The 19,686-nt window shown below is 43.9% G+C and overlaps 1 protein-coding gene and 1 long non-coding RNA gene across 2 annotated transcripts in view; one reads left to right on the forward strand and one right to left on the reverse strand.

Moving 5' to 3' along the window:
• CDK15 (cyclin dependent kinase 15) overlaps nt 1–19,686 on the forward strand; it is a 39,943-nt gene that overhangs the window by 14,147 nt on the left and 6,110 nt on the right. The window contains exons 9-12 of the mRNA XM_018071635.2: nt 1,042–1,135; nt 5,797–5,860; nt 12,957–13,005; nt 15,615–15,754. Of these exons, the coding sequence (XP_017927124.1) occupies nt 1,042–1,135; nt 5,797–5,860; nt 12,957–13,005; nt 15,615–15,754 (347 nt within the window). The remainder of the gene's footprint in view (nt 1–1,041; nt 1,136–5,796; nt 5,861–12,956; nt 13,006–15,614; nt 15,755–19,686) is intronic.
• Nucleotides 6,285–19,686, reverse strand: part of LOC115307441 — a 32,431-nt gene continuing 19,029 nt past the window's right edge. The window contains exon 3 of the long non-coding RNA XR_003915766.1: nt 6,285–6,581. This is a non-coding gene — a long non-coding RNA (uncharacterized LOC115307441). The remainder of the gene's footprint in view (nt 6,582–19,686) is intronic.

Consider the following 19,686-nt stretch of genomic DNA (forward strand, 5'->3'; position numbering starts at 1 on the left):
TATCACAAGGTTCTTTATGCTATGATATCTTGCTTTCAGTTTTCCAAGGAAGAGCTAATTGCTTCTGAAGGAAAAATCAATCTAGTAGTTAGTGCCTCTGGGTTCTTTCTGCATCTATTATATCCTTCAAGCCAATGTAGTGTGTAGTAGTTCCCTGTTTATCTTTCCAACTGTTAGCACTCGGATGTTGCACCCTTTTTTCATGGGAAGCAACCTCATATTCCACAGGCTTCTGCCACGCCCATTTTTTAAGATGACTTGTAACAGGATTAATTGACAGAGACTTGAAACAAGTTGTTCTGTAATGGAAAAAAAGATGGTGCTTAGCGGGTTTCTTTTCCAAGGATATCGCCTGTCTTGTCATGCTGGTGAAAGGTGAATTGGGTTTTTTTTGTGGGTGGTGTTGATAAGAAAAAGGAGATAGGAACAGACTTGTACGGAACTTTGACTGCTTTGTTTTTTTCTAAAATCCTGGAAGGATGTGAATGCTCTGGTCCTTTTTGACTTGTGAGCTTTTCAATTCAAGTGATTCAATCTGTCGGACTAGGATGAGGTTAATGATACTACATACAACTTGCAACAACAGCCAGTTGCAAGTGCCTAGAACATGGTGCAAGATCGGGGATGTTCAAGATGGCCCTTCCCAAAGGAAACCTTCCTGACTTTCCACAATCAGTAGGCATTTTTATAGTGCTAGATCCTGCCCACCACCATACTACAGAGATATATTAGTCTACGCTGAAGCCTCTACTTATATACATATATACAGACACCCCACATCCCCTCTTGCTTCACACACACTCTCTCTAGATGTCATGAGGTGGATATACAATACTGACACATCAGACTGGTACTTTTCAGACTTCAGCTGCAATATATATAGAGAATTTACAGCTTATATCAGGATTTCTGCATGTACAAATCAGAATTTCTAAATTTCCAGTCCCACAATTATGTCTCTACTTTTGTCCCTGCCCATCCCAACAATCACATTACGTATGTCATGTATGTGAATGAGTTAATACCTTGGATTTCTTGCAGGAGTGCAGGCTGTATATTTGTTGAAATGATCCACGGTCAGCCAATATTTGCAGGAACTTCTGGTACTCGTGAACAGCTGGAGAAGATCTGGACGGTGAGTAAAATATACCCTGAAATGGGAGAGACAAAGAATCTGTTGTTCCAGCCTACTTAATTTTGAAGTCCTAAGCATAGGTCCTGTGAATAGCAGAAATAATTTGGTTTAATGTACCAAGTTATAGCAGACTTTGTAACCCATTTTATATTTGGCAACTTTCTTACAGACACAAGTGTAAATCAAACGATTTCCCTTTGATGTTTGTCATCTTATCAAAAATTTAAAGCCAATTAAAGTGACATCAAATTGAAAGAGGCATAAAAGGTATGCAGGTACTGCAAATTCTTTGCTTCTTGTTAAATCCTTTACTTACTCTAGGATACAGCACACCATATTCTCACAAAGGAGCTCTAATACTGCTCTTAAACTACCTTGAAAATGGCAAGGCCCTGAGGTTTGTCAGAGATCCTTCTTCATTTTACCTTGGAACATTTTGTATCATCCAGTTTATGGTGCAGCTCTAGAGACTGCTTTGGGATAATGGAAAGTGTGAAATTACTTTATAAAGGCAGCAGTGAGTGAGAGCAGACATATTCAGGAGCCTCTTAAGCTGTTTTTTTCTGCTGGGGAAACAGAAACGTGGGGCCATGTCCTTAGTGCAGCTGGGTAGAACTGAGGCAGTTGGCAGCACTGATGGATTCTGTATGTTCCTGACCACTCTTGCTGACTCAACAGGAAGGTCAGCCTATGGACTCATACTGGCTTTTGTTGTAGGTGTCTGCCCTTTCACATCTGCTCCCAGGGACTCTTCTGCATAGAGTGTTTCCCAGGCATGGGTTTTCAAAGGAGAAAGTACAGAAAAAATGAAATTTGGAAAGTCATGAGAAATTACTTTATAGCCTCAAGACTGTGTAAGTCAGATTTTTCCTCCTTAATCCCTTTATCCAGAAACACTTCTGCTTGGTAGGGTTTTCCTCTCTGTTTGTAGCTAGACTGTGATGTCAGACAAGTGCATCCAGTTCTTAAGACTTGAGTTCAGTCCATTTAAACAAATGCTGACTTTCTCTTTCATAGAGAGTGGGAGAAAAAAAGAATTACTGAGAAAAAAAAATCCATACTTGGCCAATTAACAGGGTTCAAAGCCAGGGCAGGGCCCAGTTTCTCAGAGTGTGAATGAAGGGTATCCTTACAGTTATGTCTCTGCAATCTCTGGATACATTTCCTGTGGGTTTGCATTAGAGGGTTATAGCACTATCGTAATTTCTCTGGCATTATAACTAATACCGTGATTAATAGGATTTGTGCTATAGAAGGCAAAAAAACCCCTTATTTAAAAATCATGAGGAAGCCTTAAGAGCTATGAAATAATTAGTGCTTTTCACAGAAGGTTTTATGTTATTATACAGCCTGGAATGAGGCTCCGTGTTAGGCCAAGATTTCAAAGCTCCTTAGCGGCTTTCGATGTCTAGCTTGAGATATTTTGCCAAGTGTGAGGTTCAGAACAGGGACTCCTACTGTTTTCTAATAGTCAGTTCTTTTCATGTACTAATAATATAGAGGCCCCCTGCACTGTTTTAGAGACCATCTGTATTTGTGTGCATGAGTCTGTATCAGCCAGCATGCTTATCTCTGTGTAGGACTGATGGTTCAGACACCATATAGATATTTGGCTGGAAAATCCCCATTCTGTGAAATGAGCTTGTCCTGTTGAATCATCAGGACTGACTGTCATTTCACCAACAATTCTCTTAGAGGTAAGGGCCCCCTTAAGCAGTCTCCAATCCTCATCTCTATCCCTGGCTGCTTGTTGCTGCTCCTGTGTCACCTCTCACATGTGGGGCTACGTGAACTGGGGAACCTGTGACTTTGTTTTCTCCCTGGCTTACTCTAAATGAGAACAGCTCTTTTACTCAGCTCATCTTCTGGCTGCACAAACAGCAGCATTAATGACCAGTAGTACTCAAGAAGGCATGGCACAGGAGCAGGGCCAAATGGGAAGGGAAGGCTGGCAGTGCTAGTTATGGAAGTATGGCATGAATGAATGTGAACTGCAGCATCTCCAGTTCACTCATGACATGGAGAGTGAGCAAACCTGACAAACTTAAGGTCCATCATTCAGATTTTCAGAGATCAGGCATAGGTTTTGCATGAAAAATTCCATCTTATTGATTAACGTAGTGCTGAGAAGGACTTCATGTGGGCTGGATTAGGCTGCAGAATGCCACCACTGTGCTTCTGGGGCTGAGCTGAACACGCAACAAATGCCAAATGAATGACTACAAGGCTTCTTGACATAAAACATAGAATAAAACTTCCCAAAAGTAAGCCAGATCAGCTAGGTTGATTCGTTCAGCTAAGTTGTCACAGGAGAAGCAAGCAGTCAGAGGGCAGAGAGAGAGAGAGGACAATGATTTACACCAACTGAAACCACTTGCTGAAAAACAGGCATTGTAAAAACATTTCTGGCTGAAACTGTGCCTCTTCCCAAGTGGACTGAACTGAGCTGCACCAAGACCTTTCACTATAGAATAAAGTATAGAAAAGCTCCTTTGCTTAGTCTGGTGGCATGGACCAGGGAGTTAACAGCTAGATTTGATAGGGTGGATATACAACAGGTAAAACAATTGTCAGAGTATAATTAATTTCAGTTAAATAAATGTAATGCATTGTCTGATTTGGCAAGGAATCTCACTAAAGGTCCAGGGGGGAAGAGGACGAGGGAGAGGAGATCACTTGCCCTGTTACATTGGAGAACAAAAGTAGATCCAAGTGCATGGGTTGGAAAAGCATATTTTATAAAGAAAAGGCTCAGAAAATACAAATTCATATGTAATTCAATGATTGCTCCTCTGAGTGCTTTTACACCTCAACAAAACAAAATTAAAGTATTTGCTGAAAACCTTATGTAGCAAAGTACATGCATGCACAAATAACTATTTTTTTAAATTCTTCACCAAAAGAAGCAGAGTGCTGAGCTGACCCTGGTGAGTATGATTTTACTGTATCCTGAACTTCCCCAGCTTCCTCTGATGCCTTTAGAACTGATGTCCAATGGCTCACAAGAAACCTTGAAGAATGAGGGCCCACATTAATGCTTCCTATAAATCTAACCAGATAGCAAAAGAGAGCAAATTCTGGATTCAAATTCGGATTCCAACACTTTCCTGTGCTTATAGAGTTTGCTTTGGGCTGACCTGCCCTACTTACATGATATACACACCAGTCATGAACGCGTCCTCATCCCTTGGTGCAAATCAACTTCCAACATCCTCACATGGCTGAACACTGCAAGACACCTTCTCTTTGGGGAGTTTGAAAACTCCCAAGACTGATTTTACAGGTGAGCAGAGACAAGGGTCCTATCCCTTTTTCTTTGCTGTGGCAGGCTAAGTCCATAAGCAGTTTGGAAACAGGGGCCACAGTAAGCCACATCCCTCCGGAGCCCAGCATGCAAATGTGTACCAGTTGTGAGATGCAGTCCCTGCTCGTGGCTGTCTTCTCCAGGTAGCTGTAATTGTCCTCACAGCTGTTTCCCAGCTGTGAGTGAGAAAAGCAATCAGCTACCAGATGCTTAACAACTACAACAACCAGGCTATATATTTCTTCCTTCTTCAATGTATTTTTTTTTACTGATGTCTGTTTTCTTGCAATCTTACCACAAGTTTTTGTGAGGCTGAGTTCCCCATATCACATATCTCAGCTTACATTTTGAGGAATGGGGATTGTCTATCCTATGCAAGGTGTAACTTTTGTGAGACAAATCTAATGTTGGAGAAGAGAAAGTGAATAAAAACCCTGAAATTTTTCATGTTAAAATTTCACTGGTTTTTAAGGACATCTGATAATTCTGTGGGTTGTCTGGATGATAAGCTTTGAGTGCTTGGAGCTAGCAGTACTGATTTATACTACCCTTTCACATTCTGTGAGGTCTTCTTAAATATGTGGCTTTACCTCTTTAGCATGAATCATACATATCAATAGGCACAGAGCTTTTGCATGCATTAAGTAATAATAATAACACTGAACATCTGCAACTGCAGAAATCCAGATGTGCTTGATCTCACACATTTCAGCAACTAAAATGAGGTTGGAGGAGGCTTTAGTGGCCCAGACTTTGCTCAACAAGCAGTTACTTCTGAAGCCCACAGCTCCCAATAAAGGCCAAAGACACTGCTGAAGCTCTGCATCCTTCAGGATGAGGCACCGGATTGCTTTCTAGCACCTGCCACTGGACCTGTCTGCCAGCTTTTCTTTTTCCCCTCAGAAGGTAGGGGTTTCTGTCACAGCTCACAGCCTGTGCTGCTGCTGAGTGTATCAGCTGCTGCCAGTGCAAGTGGGCAGAGTAAGTCCCCAGTGCAGCTCTGGCTCAGGAGGACACCTTCAGCACTGAAAGGGGCTCAACAGCCCCCCGGGCTGGCAAACACAGGCAGAAGTGGCACCTGGCAGTGAAGCTGCATATGCCTTCACTGATGTTCCCAGCAGCAACAGCATTCAGTCTCAGCAGAATCCTTTCTGCTACAAAATCCAAGTGCTAAAATGTCAGTGTCCTTTATGCACAGTGGTAGATCCAGACCCAGACAGGGCAGTGTGAATTCCATGCTGATTTACAGGAAAGGCCAGTCACTCTCTGTTGAGACTGCTTTCTCCAACTCCACACCAAGGGAAAGTACTGGCAGAAAGAGATAATTGCTCTTCTCACTCTTTCTTCTTTTGCATAGGTGTTGGGGGTCCCAACTGAGGACACCTGGCCAGGACTTTCCAAGCTCCCCAACTATAACCCAGGTAGGATTTAACTCACAAGAAGGCCAACTTTTTCTCTGAGCCACTAGCCACTCGATTTTTGGGTCAGTAATTCTCATTATGAAAAATCCTGTGCTTCAGTGTTACTGAATCCCTTGAGCTACTTAATGACAGCGGTGTTGTAGGACCTACAACAACAGTGGGATTGGCCTAGTATGCAATCAAGGGTACATGCATGGCAAAGTTGCTTCAGTGAGTGCTGGATATACGTAAGTATAAAGGGAGATTTCATTGCTGCAAGTGCTCACATTCTCCACTTCTCAGTGCAAAGGACCAATGTCTCCTGGTTTAGACTGGAAAAGCTGACAGGCACCTGGAGACACAGTTTATCTGAACTCTCTTTATTTTTATGGAGATTGGTTTGGGGACCTTTAAACCTCAGCTTTAAAGGTCACTGTCCCTGATTTTGATGTGGGCAAGGTGAGAAATCTGTGTGATTTATAAAGCTGGATTCTTTTATTTCCACATGGGCTGGTAGAGGAGTCTGTGTCCTGGACTTCAAAGGGCCAGTTGTCTCTTATTTTGATGTGGGCAGGTTGAGAAGTAGGCTTTGAAAAGCTAGCTCAGTCACTCTCCCTCTCCCTCTCTCTCTCCCTTTCTCTCTTTCTCTTTTTGTTTAATGTTTTCTCCTGGGAAAATATATTCAAGTGTCAGTGAGGGGGAAATGATGAGCACTGATTCTCAGCCTCTCAGCAGGATCGTTCTGTAAAAGAAATATAAAAGTGAAATATTAAAAACCCTGGAATGTGAAATTCACCCATCTACAATCTAGCCATTCTCTCTCACTTGTACCCTAGGAGAGTGGTGGGGGGAGCCTGTCTATCTGGAAGGAGAAAAAAAGAGCAGGGGGGAGAGGAGGAGGGAGAAGACGTGCTTTGAGCAAGAGGTTTGCAGGTTTAGTAGAGCATAGTAACATCTTTTCAAAGAAGTGGGTGTTGCTCTGTGACCCAGTCCAAGAAGCCCCTCCTTTGATTATGTTGCATGAACACTAAACAGCCCCCATTTTCACATGGTAGCCGAGATTGGCTGAACAATAACCTGGCCTCACAGTCGAAAAGACTGGAATCCTTCACACAATTAGCTGAGACACATTAATCAAACCAGCGTGAAATGGGAATGTGTCGCTGTCCACAGCAAGTTTAATTTGGATAGCAAGCAAGCACAGAGCAGACAGCTGGAGGAAGCATTTTCTTCTCTAAGTTGTAGAAGGCTTGGCTGGGTAGTCTACACATTGAGAAGAGTAGTCTGGGAGGAAAGAAATGCTCATTTGTGGGACATACTAATCACAAAGAATTTTTTTATGCCAGTCATCTGCTCACACAAGGCCAAAAACTCTCAGTGATGATGATTAGGTATCCTGATACTATATAGAGGGACAACCTAAAACTGCAAGCATGAAGGCTACACTGGCAAAGAAACTTGTTCAGACAGCGGAGAATGTGAGTGCCCAGAAGTGCCCTGAGCAGTGACTCCCTCTTAGTGGTGTTTGGTCTGAGGAGCAGTGCTGTCCTCTGCTCTGCAGAGGGTGCCTTTTGCAGGGCCATGAGGGAGAGGACAGGCATGCAGGCAGCATGGCAATAGCTCCAGTAAAGTCAAGTCTAGTCATCATAAGCAGTTTTCAAGCCTGACTTGCTTTCAGACTTGATAAAAAAGTCCCCTTAATGGATGGACTCCAGAGGGCCAGAATTGACCTGTGCTGTGATCCTGGGATGCTGGCACCTTTTGTGGCTGGACCAGGCAGAAATACAGGAATCAGAAGATACCTTTCTGTGGGAGCATCCCAGCATGCTAGCAAACACATGGGAGAGGGGAGTTACATCAGTATTTGGGGCAATAGCTGTGCCAGCTTGAGAGGCAATATCCCTTTCCCCTCCTCAAAACCTGCCTAAGGGGCTGTGAGCTGTTCCAGCCACATACTGGAACGAAGCACTTAGCATGCACCTGGGTTATACAAACCATTCTAAACAGAAGAAGGTTAGTCATATAAGGTTGAACTATTTACCCTACTGAGGAACTAAATCAAGTGCTTTTTGATGAGACTGCTGGTAAGAAGGCAAATTAGTCTCCTTGTTTAAAGCTATTTGCCATTTACATGCTTCTGGGTGCTTCCCCTCTCTTCCCTGAAGCACAAAAGCTGTTCATACCCCAGGACTTGCTCAGCCCCTGTGGAATCTGTGGAGTCTGGCTGAGAAAACCTTCTCTCCTGAGGTTATTCCCAGACCATTTGTGTGAATCTGGGTGCCTGGGTTGGTTCAGATAAGCAAACAAACTTTGGAGCTCTTCCCCAAATCTGATGGTTTGAATTCTTTTAGCTAGTCCTATTGATGTTCGAACTGAGCACAGGCAGCAAACAAACAAACAGGTTCCTGCCCGAGGCAAGGAACAAACACGGGCAAAACAAAGCACTGAGGTGTGATCCTATTCTCATTGAAGTTGATGGCAAAACTCCCCCTGGATTCAGCAGTGTAGGCTCAGCCCCAGACTGAGGTTGTTACTGGAAGGGTTCCTGAGCCAGGTGGGTTAGTAGGAATCTTTGAAATGAAAGCTGGAAACCTTTAGATGTTTTCCTGTCACTACTGTGGGCTTGAGCACATCCTGCTGCAGTCTGAACAGAAGATACAGCATGGGCTGTGGGGTCTGTGAGCCAGGCACACACAGGGCAGCTGGAGAAAAAGCAACTCCACTGCCTCCTCTATGAGCAACTGGCAAGGGATGAAATGCACAAAGGAGTATTTGACCACCTGTGTCTTCTTGCACAAAGAAGCTCAGAAACAGCCTCATGTCCATTGCCTAGTTTGCCAAAATCTCAACCTGTGCCTGGCCACAGGCGAATAGGAAGGATAGGTGAGCAACTTGTCCATGGCCAACCCTGATGACTGTGATCTCATCTCCCGTCTACACAAGAGGAGACACCTAGGGTAGGGAATTACATGCAGTTATGGGGCCTGAAAGTATGTTGTTCCTCCCCTCCTGGCTTGAGAACCATTTCCTGGAGAGCATGAAGGGTTGGGAGAACTCCTGCCCCACATCTCAGCACACTCGCTGGCCCTCTCCCTGGCTCCCTGGGCTTAGCAGCCCTGCCTGTAGTGACAAGGCTTTGCCCTGTGTTTGTTCATTTGTTCTGTTCTCCTCATTTTGCTTCCCCTGAAAGAGGCAGTTGTAGCTCTGTTAACACTATTTTTGAAAGCTCTCATGCTGTGTGAGCTCAAATCCTTGCATTAATCTACTGCTGTGTTCATTTCACTGCACTGAAAAGCAGTGAGTTTAAATCCCCTCTAAACACCATTGGTGACACCAGAAGGCCACTGTTTTGATCCAGCCCCATTAATGGTTACAAGTTTGAATCTAGACAGCGGGGGTCAAGGGCAGGAAAGGATTAGGAATCACAGCCCATGACATTAGGCTGGTGCTTTTGCCAAACTGGGAATACTGGAGTGTCCAATGTACCAAGTTAGTTTTTGTTTCCTTTTTCTTACATTTGGATTCCAAAGAGTGAAGAACAGTGCTTATCTATCTAGAACATGATGAACTTGCTATGAGTGAGCTTTATTCCTTGATTTATCACACAGGCTGATTGATGAAGTCTCCTATGCCAGGTAGTATCACCTTATGTGCCAGACACAGGTTTTACACAGCACCCTTTCAGATGCACCAGACTTTCAAATTAAGCCTAGTTTTTTACAGATCTGCAGGCTTTGATATGAAGAATGAGATTAGAAGCTTTCCAGGGGCAGCTTGTGCTCCCAGGTACAGAATTTCAGTGTCTGTTGAGTTTCCAAATTATCACCAGCAGATGGAGGCAACAAGCAGCAGGCCCTGAAACGCAAACTTCCCATGACATCTGTGAGAATGCAGATGAAGGCTGCACTCTGAGTGCTTTTCCTTTTTTTTTTTTTAATAAGTCTCACTTTTTATGCTGACGTTTCATTTAGTGAATGGGATGGTTGAAAACTGAATTCTAAAACGATAAAATTTTTGTTGTCATAACAAACTGCATGTGGCTTTGATTTCAAAGGGAAGAGCAGCACTGTAACTAACATGCAGTATATGCTGGGCAGGGTGTAGGGAAACTTCCTATCTGTGTGGCACTGGGCACAGCCTACAGTTTCCAGCCTGCCACACACACAGAGCTCTGCTTCTGTCCTGCAGCCACAGAGATTTCACTAATGAGAGAAATTTTCCCTGTGAGCCTGCAAGCACAGCGCCTTCGTCCAGCAGCACTTGGCATCCTCTTTCTCTCTCTTCATCAATTAGGAAAGTTTAACTTTTGTCCTCTAGCTTGCTTGCCTCATTATCAGTTCATTAGCCACTTCCACCTGGGTTTTCAATAGGAAGGTATTTCCTCATTAGCACAAACTGCCTTGCATACGGACAGAGAAAACCAAACCTAAGCTACCTCTTCAGATCTACTCATATTGTTAAGAAAGCCAATCAGCCCTACACAATCCCATCATTTTTATGTCTAGATCATCATCGTGAGACGATTAAATCAGTAGTTCATCCACTTTTTGGAATGATATCCAAATATTCTTTATCTCTTACCTTTAGGGAGTAGCTGTTTACATTGTCTTACAATTTTAGATTGGTCTTAATCTTACAGCAGGGAAAATATTTACTGCTCTGTTTTCACCCTGCTCAACACAATGGTTCCTTGGCATTCTCTAAGGGTTTGTCTATGTGGGGTCAGTCAGGAGATTAATCTGAACTGATTTAAAGTGGATTAGTTAACTGCACTAAATCCTCGAGCAGAGATGCACTGTTTTCTTACCCATATCTTCCATTTATAATCAAAGTTCTGCACACTCAAAGTGGCAAGTTTGGCAGTCCTCACTCCAGCGGAATTCTCCACAGAGAGACGTGTTTGGTCAGGGACAGCCGTAGTTGGCTCAGTGGCTCTTACACTATCCCTTGCAGATAATTATTAATATCCATGTTATATAAATGATAAATTTAAGTCAAGAGGCTTGCTCAAGACAGCAAACACTATAACTCGGGTATTCCTCCCAGTTCCCAGTAAGCAAGCTGATGTTTCTATTGGTAATGTAAAGAAAATCCTGTTTCCTCTTTGGAATATTAATCCTGAAAACTCACTCCATAAAAACAAAGTGACATTTCACTTGGATATTATTGAAACATTTTACTCTGCTGTAACCAACTGAACATGCATTTTTTTAAATTTTATGTTAAACTCATTAAAGAATATTAATGTTAAAAGATTTCAGTAGAGGAAATACAATATTTCAGTCTTCTTGACATTTTTACTAAATATTAAATGAAATTGATATATTATCATGGAATATTTCCATCTCCCAAATGAAATTTTTCTGGCAGAAAGATATAACATCTGAAAGATTTTGGCCACCTCTGTGAAGAGGCAAAAATTTCTATTTCATACAGAAAAACCTTATGCATTTCGAAACCATTTTTTAAATTGTTTTTCTTCTATTCTACCTGGAAATTTTACATCTTTACTCAATATGGATAATGTATTTCTACACATTTATTACAGTCAAGGGAGCAAAAAGAAGGAAAGATGATCCAGTGAAAATGTTATTAGAGATCCAAGGGGAATGTTGTGCCAGTTAGTCTTGGTGACTGATTTGGGAAGGGAATATTCAAGATGCTAACATATAACTTCTATATATTGGCAATAATTCCAGTGCTCTGGCACCTAAACATGAATCCCATCCCAAGTTATATTGTCATTTACTGCTCTAGAAGTTACCTAAGTATTTGGGGTGTAGGAGAACATTTCAGTTGTGAACTGTTACTTACCCTGTGATAGGCAGGTTTGACAATCTGCTGGCCTGGTTTAATGGTGAAAGATTGCTGCTGGAAAGGTCAAGGGCGGGAAGTTCAGTAATTTACACTTTTTCAAATTGTCTGTGCATTGGGTCAGACACTGAGTGACTGAGTCTGTGGGCCTGGCACTCTGGAAATGGCCTTATGCAGGCAAAGGCAGAGGGGACTCCCACTTTGCCTGCAGCAGGCAGGTCCTGGCCCTGAATGATGTGCCTGGTGCTTCCAGGCGGGAAGTGAGGGAAGATGCTCTTGGAAGGTGCAGCACAAACCCCAACCGAGCTCAGAGTCTGCTGGCAACAAACCACTGACACTTGCCTCCCGGTGGTCTCACTGCTGTAGGGAATTCTTGTCCAGGCTGGGCTGTGAGAGAGGTCAACACCACCCTTCCTGCTCTCCTTTCCATGACTAGAGTACCACCGTTCATTCCCTGCTGCCAGCAACGGTGCTCAGGAAAATGTAGGTGGGTAGAAATTACAGCCTCTCTGATGCAAGAAAATGTCTCTGTTGATCGGCTCTAAGGGAAAATTTTCCAGGCTTAAGCCATTCATTCATATCTAAGCCTGAGAAAATTCGTGCTTTATAATAAAACATTTGAGGAATGTATTGCTCTACATTTTCCACAATGTTTAGAAATATGTCCTTGAAAAACATCAACAAGAACGCAGCCTTCACAAAACTGTGAACTCTGTTAAGTTCCAGTCTGGTAGAGATCACGTAATTATTAAGTACTAAGCCTGCATGAGAATGGTTGACTGGATAAACAACAAACTTAGTGAGGGTCTGGCAGTGAGAGCACTGGGCAAGAAGAGTGGGACCCCAGCACCTTTTCTCTGGTCCCATCTTTCTGCCACATCGGTGCAGAAAAGCCCCATGTACCCACAGGGCAATATGTGAAGCTCAGCAGCCCCTTGGAAAGCCAAGACAATTGCTGGGGATTCAGATCTGCAAACCTCCGTCTGCTTCCTTTGTGCAAAGGCTTTAGGGACTGGTACTGCTTTTACTGAAGTCAAAGCTAAGACTTGCACTGTAACAGAAGGAGGCCCAAAGCCTATACTCACAGATATATGAAAGGAAAGGGTTACAGAACTGGAACAGCCTTATTAAAATCAAGGCTGGTGCTCAAGTCCTATAGGAATAATGTATATTTATACATACTAAGATGACAGATTCTATAGGGCTGTTTGAAATTCTGAGCACATATTTTTTGTAAGGGCTCAAAGAATTGTATTTGGCTTGATTTTCATTTAATCTCATGATTGCATATTACACTTCCTAGAACTGGTTGCTTCCAGGAGACCTCAGAGACTCCGAGTCATCTGTAACAGGTAAGCTACCAATAATGGCAATGTCAAAATCGCCTCTGGGTTTATTTGTTTCTTCATGCAATCATTTAGCTTGAAATGAGCTCCTTTGGCAAGCCCAGGAAGTGCAGGGTGGCTCTGCAGTAACAAGCAGATCTAACGTCAGTTAAGCAACTGATTTTCAGAGATCGCAGTAAAGGTAGGCACATAGTGGGTTTATTATTCTCAGAGGAGTAGTGATTATTCTGAGATAAGCAGTGATTCAGTGACATTATGTGCAGCTTTTTGTGGGGCACAGTTCGATTCAGAAGGTCAGACTTTCCCAGGCCCTCTTGCCCAGACTGAAGACAGACTTTGCACTGTCCCAATTTTCATTTCTGAAAACAAACTGTAGGAATGTTGCTCAACAGCAGTAAGGAAGACATGCTAGGACAGCATTTTCATAAGACAATGAAATAATCTTGTGATTAGTTAGGAGAGGGAAAATCACATTCTTAGTGGCCAAAAGCTATGAGACTAAGGCCATGGTTACATACTCAGCTTGACCAGACACACCAGCACCGCTGAATCACTCCCTAGTGTGCTGAGAGAAGGGAGTATTTTTTCAAGCACACATATGTACACACACACACATATACAAAATGCATGTATGTATCAGTGAAAGAAATTTATAATTAGGCAAAGTACTGTAACCAAGCTCCAAGAGTCATTAAAATCAAATCCCCACAATACTGATTTTGAGGCACACAACAGGTTTTATACATAGGTAGGAAAAGATGGGGCAGGATTTGTCCTCAGGATTGTGTTCAGGCAGAGGTCAAGAATGAAATATCCTTTGAGGACATAACCACATTTTTCATCGCTGCTGTTTATTATCTATTCAGCTGACTGCTGAACAACCCTGCTCGGAGGGGTTTTCCATATGCTGTTCTGAACAAACATGCTGAAGTTTTCTGCAAAGCACAGGTTGCTGAAATGTCAGCCATTCTCACACACAACTTCAGAAACACACAAAGCTCAACATGTCCCAAACCCTGATAACGCAGGTCCTGGAACAGAACAAATCCTCTCTCAGCCTGAACAAAGAATTAAGTATATTCCTTGCAACTCTGCTGTATTGTACTTCTGCTTTATGGCCATAATCCCTTGACAGGCCCCATTACAGCCCCATACCAGCGGGCTGACCCAGCACCTCTGTGGCAGGGCTCTGGGCTGCTCATGGGCCAGCTCCAGCTCTGTGTTACAGAGTCCTCGTGCTGGTAGGGCCAAAAAACTGCCTTGGCATGCTCAGCTCTGGAGAAGGAAAGAGCTGCTTCACACAGACTGCTCAGCCATGACTCTCCATGGCCAATTAAGAAATCAGAGGGGAGCTCTGTAGAGCTCAGCCAACACCAGGAAGCCTGAGCCGTGGTGGGAAGCACTGAACTGTGTTGCTGCCCAGTGTGGGAGCCTGCAGAAACGGGGACTGAGGGGGTAGAAGGTCTCCAGTAAGACCCTGCCATGGCAGGGGCAGCCTGGTGTGCAGTCTAGCAAGCAGGCTCAGACTGGATGCTTTCTCTCCCTGTCCCGTCCCTACTCCCCAGGGAAGCAGAGGCTTGAATCGTTTTGCTGGAGGTGAAAATTCAGAAGTTATTTACCACAGTGAGGCCAGATACCTTTTATAAATTTGTTTCTCAGGGTGTCTCTCTCTACTTCTCTCTTTGTGTTTTTTATTTTTCTTTTTTATTTTACATTTTATCTCCTTAAAACAAAAATGTAAGCATGTCAGATGTCCCGTATAGGGAGGGGGAGTGCAGGGGCAGGGGGATCCCGGCCCCTGATGTCACTTGGAGGGGAAGCACCGACAGGGGGGCCAAGGGAGGAAGCACAACAGGCCATGCTCTGATGGGCCTCCTGAAGCTGAAATGTGATCAGAACAAACAAACAAAGTAAAAGCTGTAAAACTAAATTACTATTTTTATTTGTTTCCTTGTCGGTTTGTTTTCTCTCCTCTACTTCCTCGTCCCCCCAGCTGTGTGCTCCTCTAGAGAGCAGCCACTTGGCATTGGTATTTGCTGAACATGGAGCATATGTGTATTACATCTATTTTAAGCACTCATCCTGAGAAACAGATACTTCTCTGTGAATCCCCAACACATTTTACAACCAGCTGCTGTACTGGTACTAGGGTAGGAAAAGAGGAAATGGTATTTTCTTTAGTTTTTTTAAGTTTGACCTGTGGTCTTCTCAGTGGGCCAGTCAGATTATTTTCTGCACTTGCATTGTCACTGTAAACTGGTAACACCAACCTCTGATATGCCAGTTACAACATGCAAAATATAGTCTCTCCAATATCATTTCCCCTTTCACTTACAGCCTTCTTTTTACAAAATAGAAATTTATTTTCAAATTCCTCTGTAAACATGAGTTTGAGCTGAAATTCTGTGTGTATATATATATACTCCAACATAATCAAACTCAGATGGAAAAGTGAATGTCCTTAAAAAGCTATATATCTGGAGTGGGTTTGTCCAGCTCCCCTGTGTCCCTCCCCTATCTCTGCCCCAAGCTCTGGGATGGGCTGGGTCATGTTCTGGTACCAGCTTTCTGGCTTGTCCTCATCTCCTATGCTATTTATATTTCTGTTTTCCTAGGCTGAGCAGGGTGCCAGCAGCAGAGAATTTGGCCTCCAGGATGCTTACAGCCTTCCCTCGGGGCCGAATCTCTGCGCAAGACGCGCTTCTACATGGCTTCTTCAGCCCTCTGCCTCCTCAACTCTGTGAGATTCCTGCTGGTAAGTTAAGTCTCGATTTCATCTCACCAAGAAAGAGCTACTGCACATGCTATTTGAGTTTCTTCTCTACTTTGATAGTCTCTGCCATTCACCTGGATGTCCCTCTTTTCTGTCTGCACTCCCTCCCCACTTCCGCATGCTGCAAAGTTTACACCCCATTGCAAATTTAACAGCTTGCTTTTCTATTTTCTTCCACTTGACCACGGTGTTAATACTAGAAGGGGACCTTGATGGGCTGCTACCACGGTCCATTTGCAAAGCAGAGGTGCATATGCTTCCACAGGTCCTTTCTCCCCCATTCTGTAACCCCAGGGGCCTGGAGCTTTCCCTCGGGCTGGCTCACACTGTGTATTCAGTGTAACTCACATGCTGATCCATCCTGATGTCCTGAATTCCCAGCTGCTCAGCATGATGTGCTAGCCCCAATTCCCTTGGACCACTCCTCCTGCTCCCTTTTGATGTTGAGACAGCTGTTCCTCGTACCCTGTCACACCAGTTCTCCCTCAGTTTTACCTGCTTTATTTTCTTCTTCCCTTGCTCTCTTCTTTTGAGCACACAGCTGCACACACAGCTCTGTCCCTCCTGCCCTGAGCTGACAATAAATACAGGGTCTCTCAAGCTACAGATTCTGTTCCTCACTAGGCAAAGCTCCCTCCTGTTGGGCAACAGGCCAAAGGAACCTTGCATTCCCTGTTGCCTCCTGGGCAACCTCTCTACACTAGTTAGTTCGGTGGTGTTTTTTAAGACAGGAGCAATTAAGAAAAAGCCTTCATGGACTGTGTTGTCAAGCTATTGGAAAACCAAATTTCTGGCTCCTGCGACACATCCCAAGTGAAGGAGCAGCCAGCCAGCATTTCTCCCAAATCCCCAAACTGCTGCCCTTCAGAAGGTGCTCTGTGTGTGTATGTGCATGAGTGAGAGACATCTGCATTCCTTTTCTGTTCACCCAGCCACAGAGCACAAATCTACTTTGACACTTTTAGAAAAATGAAAAGATGGAATCTCGCAGGAGCCTGCCTGTGCTGGGGGGGGAGGAGGGGAGCACGCACAGCAGGAGGGAAGTTGACTTTTCTTTATACATATAGGGTTTTTTCCATGCAGAGTTTAAATTATGCCTGATAAAAGGAGTTTCGTGGATGTTTCAGTTCTTTCAAACCCTCCTGGCTTCCTCCCAATTAAATGAGGTTTGTCAAAGCCACAGGGCTCTGCTGCTGCCAGAGAGGCGGACAAGCACTTCCCGCAGTGACATCTCCAATCCCCAAGGGAGAAGATGAAAGTGTCAGTGCCAAGAGAGAGAGAGTGTGTGGAAAAAAACAGGTACAGAGACAGACAGTGTGAGAGAAAGGGAGAGAGTGAGGAGAAATAGAAGGAACGAGAAAACAGATTGGCATAATGTATCAATCTCTCGGATATGCTGCCAGCGAGGGGACAGAGTCATTTCACCTCGGTTTAAGCACCATCCCATATTTATTATCCCCCATATTGCAGCAAGAAGTACCTTGTGGACAGGAAACTACATGGCGTTATCATAGCAACCAATGTGTTGGGAGCAGAATCAAAGTGCACAGGGCTGAAACAAGTGCAGTATGATCACGCAAGACCATATTCAGGAGTGACTCATTAAGCCTGTAGAAATTAGGCAATTTTCAATAATTCCCCATGTAGCCATTCCTATTGCCACAATTGTGTAAGACGTTTGTTCTCTTGTGTCACGTTGGCATAACACTATTTTAGAATTTAACTGTATCATTTTCAAATTCTTGTTGCTATGTTAACAGTACAGATTTTAAATATCTTCTGTTCCCACTTTGTTCTGGAGGATTTGGCTATCAATTGCCATCCTCTGAAGGGGAAAGTTATTGCAGAAAAGTAAAGAATGAGCTGGAGATGAAAGGTGAAAGGAAGAGGTGGTTGATCCCAAGGTGTGTGAGAGTAAGAGGGAAACAACATTTGAAAAAATTAAAGCTTCCCGTAAGAAATTATTCTCTATTTTAATGAAATAATTGTACCCATAACTGTCCTTTCTATAAGTCGTTGTGATAAGCTGGAAGCTAGAGGATGTTTTTCAAAGGTCAGTTAATGGGAAAAAATTATTGGAGGAATCAGTATTTCACAAATAAGTACCTCTCCAAATAGCAAGTTTGTGATTACTGAGGGGAATGGTAATGGCTAGAGGCTGGCTGCTGCCCCTGGGAAGGGGGAGAGGGGGCACAGGGCTCTTTGCTTCCTGGTGGTCAGCTCCTACAGAGGGGAACAGGTTACTGTTGCTATGCTCATCTGAATGCAAAGTGCTAGAAAAAAAGAGTAACCCACGTTCTAAGGAGGAAGAAGACTGTCCTCTGAGTGGGACTGGCCCACAGATGGGCTTCTAGGCTGCTCACTCCTGTGCCTCTAGGGCTAGAAGGGAATGCTAAGGCCCAGGTTCAAACCCCACTCATCCTCTTGTTGGCCTTAATTCTACATGTGCCAACAGCACCACTGAATATAGCAAGAGAAGAGAGGTGCAGGGGATTCTCCAGCTTCCTTTCGGTGTGGCTGGTAGCCTAAGGGGTGGCAGTGATGACCTTTTGTAAAACTGGAGCATTTGCTGTCCTTTTTTTGGCTTAAGCCAATTCTGAGATAATTATCTTTGTGCAGTGCAGCCCTGCACTGCAGCAGCTCTGATAAAACTTCAGTCTAACCCTTTGCCATCTGCTCAAGCAGACTTTTTTCTGTCCAATTAATCCCTCCTGGAAGAAAGACGAGATCCTTGAATCAAGAAAGCGTGAGTTGTGCTCTCAACTCAGTGTCAGTCCTGAAGTGCAAAGGGTCTTCTGGGAAGGTATCTCACTCTGTTGTCAGACAGGTCAGACACGGTAACAATTGCAGCTTATTATTCTTAGCTATAGATTTGGTTTATTGTCCCTCTCTTTTGCCCTCCAATGCTTTAGAGCAGGCTTGCAAGCAGGGAGGGTGAGCAGTGGGATTTGGGGTCATCAACAGTATGCTCCCAAGAAAACATACTGCAAGAAGAGCTCTGGCTGAACAACCCAGGCACACGGGCCAGGGAGGCCTGAGCTGGCAGCTCAGATCCTATCCCCACTGGACCAAGCAGAGACCTTTCTCACAGTGCAGGTGCTGCAGTTAGTCAAGTCCAATTTATGCTCTGTGTGTTGCATGGATATGATCCTGGCTCTGACTAGGAGGTACTTGCTCTTTTTGGGTACGGTTGGTCTCTCATTGTTACCTCTCCCAGCCACTCAAAACCAGGGTGCCAGGAGGTGATGACACTGTACTGTTTGTCCAAAACAGCCTGCTGACAAGGAAGAGAGGGGAGGCTTGATGTTGACAGACCACTGTCATTTTAATGCCTGTTGCATCGAAGCTAAGGCAGTGTGGGCAGTGAGGAGGTTAAGGCTGCAAGCCATTGCCTAGCAAAAATCCCATTACTGTTGGGATTAGCCAGTGCTGGTAGATGTTATCACAGGGGACATATAAAGAAGAGCTGGCTTTCAGGACACCTTGTTCGGGTTGACTGGTTGCCCTAGATTCTCCTACATAGCTAAAAGCTTTATATAGTCACCTAATATTTTTTTACCACTGTGCTGTGCCACCTCTGTATACAGCAAATAGATATCCATCACTGCAAATCAGATACAGACACCTAGAAAGTGAAGTTCCTATCAGGTGTATGCATCTGGTTTATAATGTGTCTTAGTACAGGTATAAACCAAAGCTGGTGTTGAGCAGGAAATCAGCTTCCTAAGCCAGAAGCATTCTTACATGTGAGATGATAAAGCAAATCTTCACTTAACTCAGGAAAGCCACCTCTCACTTCACCCGCTCTGATCTCCACAGTGGTGGAAGGTCTCCTTGCTTACATACTGACAGGACATTAAAGTTTTGTATTCTGTCATTAAGCCATCACCCTAGGAAAGAGCTATTGCAACATC

This window comes from Manacus vitellinus, unplaced genomic scaffold (genome assembly GCF_001715985.3).
Source record: "Manacus vitellinus isolate BGI_N305 unplaced genomic scaffold, ASM171598v3 scaffold_20_pilon, whole genome shotgun sequence".
Taxonomy (NCBI): Eukaryota; Metazoa; Chordata; class Aves; order Passeriformes; family Pipridae; genus Manacus; species Manacus vitellinus.